The 7891-nt window shown below is 38.2% G+C and overlaps 1 protein-coding gene across 1 annotated transcript; it reads right to left on the bottom strand.

The window, feature by feature from the left end:
• Positions 1–2136: 2136 nt before the first annotated feature.
• Positions 2137–7680, bottom strand: LOC115739420 (probable phytol kinase 3, chloroplastic). Its single transcript, XM_030672509.2, has 6 exons — positions 7481–7680; positions 5626–5693; positions 5409–5540; positions 2933–3048; positions 2470–2584; positions 2137–2382 (listed from the first exon to the last, which is right to left on the bottom strand). Exons 1-6 carry the CDS (start codon positions 7595–7597, stop codon positions 2205–2207), a joined length of 726 nt encoding a protein of 241 aa, XP_030528369.1. The 5' UTR covers positions 7598–7680; the 3' UTR covers positions 2137–2204.
• Between the last annotated feature and the right edge of the window lie 211 nt (positions 7681–7891).

Below are 7891 nucleotides of genomic sequence, written 5' to 3'. Positions count from 1 at the left end.
AAGCTCGGGATGAAAACGCACAAAGAAGTTCAGAGACATATTGGCTATACGAAGATCCGCCATTGGAGGACCTTCGGTAGATCGAACATGGCGTTTACCTTTTTCGGCAATGAAATGGCGATCCAAATAGTTCCTGGAGTTCGTCTGGAGCTCATGAAGCTTGGTGTATCAATCCTACAGCTCGGTTTTGTGCGAGGAAGTTCGATGAAGCTCTTGAATCATTTCCCAAACTTTGGCGATGGCGATCGGGAGAAAACCCAAGAGTCACTTTCTCTCACCTCTTTTCCCTCTCTCTAGTAGATTGGAGCCTATGAAACAGAATGAACCTCTCTTTACGCGGAAGAACGCGGATTCAGTTATATCCCAAAATTTCGAAAAATGGCGCGAGGGGGAAACGTCATCGTCTCCTCCCGGCACATGCCATCACATGCCATTTGGTTGGTCAGCGCCAGAATCCGATGGGGGACTCCGACATCTCCAATTGCAAATTCGGGATGCATGAATTGGTACCAATTTGGCTTTATTTTCTCTCAGATGTCCTCGCGCGAAGATGACCATTCTTGGTTCTTTAGCCGTGAACAAAAATGACTCGCCATCACAATTCTGACCATCTCAGCACGTGGAATTAGGTGAATTGGAATCGGAATGGTGTTGGCTAGAAATCCCATCCCCTATCGTGTCCGATTATGCACCAACGGCAACGAATTTTGGTATTTCTTCTTCGGGTGTTCTTACGAACGAAAAGTGCCAATTTCAGTTCTTCCCCGTGCACAAAAAGACTTTGTCGCCTCTCGTCTGTCAAGCTCAGCTCGTGAATTCTGGCTCTTTGGAACCGGAAATCCATGGCCTACAAAGCCCACCCCTCGTGAGCTCCGATTATGCAGGTTTGGCCGTCAATTTGAAGCTCTTTCCGCAGTCCTCTATGGGCATACTTGCGCGGGAAAAGCCTGCAGAAGAAGAAGGGTGATCCGGCTCGTTGGGTCAGATCCATCCGACCCAACTAAACCGGACGCTCAAGTTTTGTCCAATTAACCCTAAAAAGACCAAATTTCATGAATTAAACGTCAAAATTGGATTTTACAACAGCAATTTCATCTAGGAACGGCAAGCTTGAATCAAATTGGCTCAGTTTTATGTAAAATCCCCAAATTCAAAGTTTGACCTGAATGTGAAATCTGACCAACCAAGGCCCTTAATGATTAAATTGAACCACCAATGGTCTTAGAACAATGAAAATCTTTGGAGTAAGGTTTAAGATTTGAAAGAAAATGGCCTGAGGATGACCAATTGCACTTAAGTTGAAATCGAGGGACTAAATTTAAAATATTTAGGTCCATTTCTCAAATTGTTCAATTCGCACAAGCAAATGGACAGAAATGCAATTAAAGCTACTATGATCAAATGTCATAACTGGCAAAAAGTGAAAAGAATGATGGACAAGACTCAATGTGTGATTTTAAAATTTTAGAAATTGAGGTTCCCGATCGAATTTTTGAGATTTAAAGTGATCAAAATGAAATTGGAATCAAAAGAAGACTAATGACTATTTTTTCTTATTTTTCTGGTCACAAATGCTATTTTTCTTAATTTTTAGGGTATTTTTCTAATAAAAGAAATAACACAAATTCCGAAAAAAGTTTATATATATATGAAAATTGGTTCCTTATAGTCGGCCAAAGTTCCCAAAATTGATTTTTCAATTTTGTGAATTTTTTATTTTTTATTAATTTTTTTAATATATAATGACTAAAAATCAAGTGTCAACAAGTAGTCTCACAAAATTTTTCGTGACAACGGAGCTTAAAGCATTTAGAATAGTTGGTATTGATCCTGCTCTGCACCTTATTCTTAAACCAAAATCCAACCTACTTTTGATAGATTAAAATTTTTCATAATAGTAATTTTTCAATAACAACCAAAGGCATGTAAAGGAGGGGCAACATACATGGTCCATTAACTATTTGCCATATCATTCGATGACCAATCTTTTATCCGTCAAGACCAATCTTCCATGGAATATAACACAAATTGTCTAGATTCGTCAAGAGAAGATCAAATTGTAGACAAGCGATACATATGCCTCATTCATCTAAGAGATTATATGGTTAGAATTCTCAAATTAAGCGTGGATCAAACCGCTTCCGTTCAATTTTCAAATGCTTTATTTTTCCTGAAAAGAAACGGTCATATTGAAGGTTAACTTCCTAAAAGACAAGGCTCCCCACCAATGCACAAGTTAGGGGAACTGTGAGATTGTCGTCAATCTGAGAACTGAGAGGATGTGATTCCACCAGTGCAGAAGCAAGAGAGACCGTCAAGAAACCCCAAGCCATCTCCCAGCTTCCTCGGATATAACCAAATGAAGAAAAATAGGACATAAACCTTGTCAAACAGGAGCAAATTGTTACCAGTCAGGCCACTACTCAAGCAGATTTACAAACAATCCTGAAATACCAAACTAAAGATTACCCGAGAGACGCTAAAAACCCAGCTGAGCCCATTGCGATGCTACCAGCAAACGATTTGTTACGGTTGTAAGGAATTTTATGTCGGCCAAGCCGCCTTCCGATAATGTCTGCAAAACCTGAAAACAAGCAAAAACAGTTGTCTAAGCTTAAGCTCGCCGTTTTAAAATTTTATGATGTTCGGGCGAATTATGTGAATATTCCAACTCACAACCACATCTCTCGTCATACAGCTCGATATCTATGTATCATTCTCAGCCTTAACCAAGGATAACACCATCTATTCTAATGAATGAAGGAGATACCATCATACCGTTACCATTTTCGGCATTAATCATTCTAAAATCATTTCTCAAGATTTAGGCCCATGGCATTGAAGAAGTCCTCAGCCCTAATCTTGGCAATTACGTCATCGAACCTATGCTGGTATAACAAGCAAGAAATAATGGGAATTCATATTACTACACCATCTCCAGCACACAGGTTGCATATTGCTGCAATTGCCACTGGCGAAGTCCTCCAGCAATACGCGCAGGCGAATGTAACTGTGAGAACATAGTATAGCGGCCCTTCAAGAAGTTCTCTGAAAGAGAGGACAAGAAGATTCAAGGTTTCAGAAATTAAGCAAGGTTCATGGAAGCAGAAATGGAAAAGAAGACCCACAAATGACCGAGAAAGAAGATCTGAGCTAGACCGAGTTGCTTGATAAAGCAGATCTCTAAGTGAATATCTAACTCAGGAGATCGGTAATGCGATTACGGTATTATCTGCGATGTGATTATCAAATTGAATTCACTTCTGTGGAAATGTGCGGATACCAAGGGCCCACATGGTAACACTTCTGAAGTAGAAATCATTTTGGTAACGCAACTTTTGAAGCAGAAATCCGTTTGATTACGCAACTTCATTTTTTTACTTTTGAAGCAATTTTTGGCTTCATAAGTTTTTTTTAGAGCAACTATCAAAAGTATAAAAAAAAAGTTACTTCTCTTTAGAAGTTAGCATCGAAAAGAGACAATCCGCCGCCAATGGCCGTCATTCGCCGCCACCGGTGATCACCGTCCACTTGCTGCTGGTGACCGTCGCTCGCCGTCAGTCTCCTCCGATCGTTAAATATTTTAAAAATATATATAAAAAAATATTGTAAAAATAATTATTATATTTTCACTACATTTATATTGCATGAAAGTGTTTTAACAAAATTAATTTTTAATGAATTATAAGAAATAAATTTTCCATGATTTGGTTAAATGGCATCTCACAAAGACACGATCAAGGCAAAGTGGACGGAGCAATTGACCCAAGTTGGTTAAATGGCATCCCACAAATATTTTAAGGCACAATTATACTATTGTTGTTGCTATTTTTGAACTTCTCAAGTCATCTGTCTTATTTTTCATATTCTTGAAAGCGAGGAAATTTGATGTTGAAAAGGCAAAATGCATGTGAAGCTTCATCCGGGTTCGAAGCCCATTGACAGGTCCACTAGAGATCAGAAATTGTTGCAGAAAGAAGGAGATGTTTCTTTTGTCCCTTCTATTGGAGACTACTTGGAAACTCTGCATCTCCGACTTGAAAGAGTCAATTGCCTCGCTTTGCTTCTGTTAATGAATTCTCGTCTTTCCTTCCATATTGATGTGGTGGCATGCCGCCTTCGGTGAAACCCTTGTCTATGCTATGGTTTGGCAAGGTATTTGTGGCCTAGCCCTATCCTACTCTATAAGGCACATGTTTTTCATAGGTGAGGCCGGCTATAGAAGGAAAGCTTCAATCCTTCCTCTTCACAACGGAGGAAATTGAATACTTGTTGCGCACCTTTGTGAATGTCATTTTCAAATGCACTCACTTGGAATTCTTCATATGTTCTCAATAAGTACCAAACCAAATTGTTGAAAATAATTGATGCTAGATAATTGAAACTCTCATGCTTCTTTCAATTTTTTTCTTGTTTTTTTTTTCTTAGATAGGTGTGTCCATTCAATTTTTCATAAAATATTCACTATTATACCTATGTAACATTATTCATCAAGACCTTAGATGTTCTTAACTTTGCAAATTTCTTCAGTGAACTACCATAATTTCTCAATGATAGCTGCACTTTATGTTGGGCGATGGGGTTGCCTAGGGTCCGACAAGGGCTTCTCGAAAGATCCCAACATTTTCAAGGTCATATAATAATATTTTTTGCATTTGACTTAGAACTTAAAGATGCATTTCTTTTGTCAATTTTTTGGATTAATAGATTTAAGAGGAAAATTTTTTAAGTAATATATGTGTAGATGGTTCTTAAAGGTGAAGCACAGTGTTCTAGGGAAAGTTTGACCGTTTCAAGCTATGATGGCAGAATTGTTGCTTGTCATAAACCAACTCGTCCAATAGTATGGTTTACTAGATGTATCATGATGCACCTTTGAGTTAGAGATGATTTAGGCACAAAGAATGTTTATATACTATGCCCATTGCGACATAAGCCACGCTAGAGGTACAGACAAGTAAGCACCGAAACTACCCATTCCGTGTAGCGTGAATATATCAACTCAGCCATCATATTCATTAATAGAATTTTCTCCATAACATAGGCCCCTGTATGCATAAAAAAATTAAATGACAAATTATACGTAAATTCGTCAATATTTACATTTCACTTTTCTCGAATAACATGCATTTTAGGTTAGGATCAATAATTGTTTGTAGATGGTATTCTGTTAATAATGTTGCAAAAGTAGAAATTTTCAACCGTTACCAAACAAATTTCTATTCTTGATTAGAAATTTTGTCATGTTATCCAATGCCAACCTCCGATCAGAAATTTACTTCAGTAACAGATATAGAAAAATCAACTTTTGCTCAGAAACAGAAGTAGAAAAATTAACTTTTGACCAAAAATTGATTTCTGAAACAGAAGTATTGCCATGCACACCCTAAATAACTTGAGTTACAAACCTGTGGTGCCCGAATCTACTCATAGACTTCACCGTCGCCTCATCTTTCCAAATGCCCGATCCCACAAGAAGCATGCGTATGATGTTAACCCCTGGAATTGTAGCAGCTAACAGTGCACCTTGATGCCCGGAACTGCAATTTACTAGCAATAGCCACCTCACCAAACAAATAATTCCGCAAGAATTTTGAAAAAATAGTTGTGTAGTCTTGAGATTACCTAAACAGTGGCCAGCAAAGCATGAAGACTAATCCTACGCTTACATGCACAAGTTTCCTATTAAGTTTCTGCATGAGAGAAAAAAAAGACATTTAGATGTAACGATCAGCTTGAAAACAACAATCGACTCTAAAACTACTTTGTTTATAGGGATAGCCTAAAGATTTTTTGATAATCTTGGAGATCTAGTTCTCTTCAGGCCCATGGAATCATGGACCAAGTCTTTCATTGTGCCGATGGCCCTGACCCAATTTGCGAATAGTTAGTGGAATTTAAAAGGGTAAAGGAAGAACGTGAAATTTTTTTCCTTTTCACGGGAATGAATAAAAGTTGGTCTCATGAGTAAAACGAAACATTTGATCAAAAAAAAAAAAAAAAACCAGAGCCGCGTTTGGTAGCATCGAGCGATTATCCTATCGACCTACTACTAAAATCATCGGGTTAATTATCCGACGTCCAATATTATGGCCCACTCTACCTCATACCCACTACACATTTCTACTTTCAATGAAATTAGCTATGACTTTGGAACATTAAAAATGACCGTTTTCTTGATGGCCAAAGATTTATTGGATATAGCGAAGAAAGGATATACGGTTCCGAGAAAATGCGCAAGCTTTCCAGCAGAGCAACTTCAAAAGGATGCAAGCATTCTATGTCGCATCTAGCAAGTACTCTCGAAAACGATATTTTCAGAATCATTGACGCAAAAACCGCAAAGAAGGCGTGGGATATACTCCAAGAAGAGTTCCAAGGCAAAACAAAGGCACCCACCATTGACATCAATCTCTTAGAATGGAATTTGAAAATGCTAAAATAAAAATTGTAAGACCGTCCAATAATGTTACGGTAAATTAAAAGGGCTATCACTAATCAAAGTTTAGTAGAGAAAAAGAATATTGATAACGCTTACCAAGAAAATACAATTTTGTTGTCACCTCCATCGAAGAATCGAAGGATTTAAGAACCTGTCAACGAGTGAACTAATTGACTCTCTAGAGGAGCACGGAAAAAGACTCACGGAACAAGATGAAGAATTGGCTAAAAGTGCCTTTCAGTTAAAATAACCATATCTCTCCTAAATCTAAACTAAAGGTGAGTGTCATAAAGCTCAAAATGGTGGAAGGAGTTCTTATTTAGAAAAAAAAAAAATCGACCTAGCAATATTTGCAATAAAATAAATCATTTAAGGAAATATTGTTGGTTTCATGGTAAACCCTAACGTAGCTCTTGTAAAAATATGGCCACGTGAAAATGTATTTTTGTTCCACAACAAATTACCAAGTTAACTAGATTGAAGAAGAAGAAGAAGAAGAAGAAGATACACAGCAAGAATGACATCTATTCACTTATATTGGTACACAGGTGAAAACCCAAGCCACAATATCAACACAAGCGACCTGTTAAGTTTTCAAATGAGGAATAAACAAAGACATTCAAATGTAATGAACAACTTGAAAATAGCAATCAACTCCAGAACTACTTTCTTTTTGGGGACTGCTTCGAGATGGGAATTTCTTTTCTAACACTCTAAGGACACAGGTATGGAGATTTGGCTATCTAAAGGTTCATGTGACGCTCTGCAAGCCCACGGACCAATTAAGTCTAAGTTTTCAACATATGCAAGTGGCTTGACCTAGTTTGCGTGCAGTGATGGAATTTGAATGGATGATCTTCATTTTCTCAGTTGAAAATTCTCCAACTTTTCTAACCAATTACGTCAACCCTGTTATTTGGTATCCGAATAAAATTTGATCTCATGAGTAAAACGAAACATCTTATCACTATGGGATGGCATTGTCCGCATGCAAATCATCCAGCTAGCAAAGGAAGGTGGGAGTAACCATATCCAAACCTGGTCAAAGAGGCCTCGCTTAGCTGTTTCTTCAAACAACAGGAGAATCGAGAGAATGATGCCGCCGGACACGGCTGTGGCGAGTGCATCAGACACGACCGAATTCTGATGGAGCATAATGTCCCTCGACGAAGTCGATAAACTGAGGTCGGATGAGAGGAAGAGGAGAAGAGGTTAGGAAATCTTGAGAGATTATAGAGGAAGAGAGGAAGATACAAGTCACGTCGCAAAAGCCCGATAGCCTGTAGTTAGTTCGACGAAAGCAGCCGTCATTTTTATTTGCACGGACGGCGCCATGAAGACTCGAATGGGGCTCCAATTTGGCGGGCGACTATTATTTTTTATTTGTGGTCAACAATTTTATAGAAAGTAAGTAGTGGCTATTGTCCTTTTGAAAGAAAAAGAGGAATA

The sequence above is a fragment of the Rhodamnia argentea genome, chromosome 11 (assembly GCF_020921035.1).
Source record: "Rhodamnia argentea isolate NSW1041297 chromosome 11, ASM2092103v1, whole genome shotgun sequence".
NCBI classification, from domain to species: Eukaryota; Viridiplantae; Streptophyta; class Magnoliopsida; order Myrtales; family Myrtaceae; genus Rhodamnia; species Rhodamnia argentea.
Note: the sequence above shows the minus strand (reverse complement) of the source record. Positions and strands in the feature narration are given on the sequence as shown.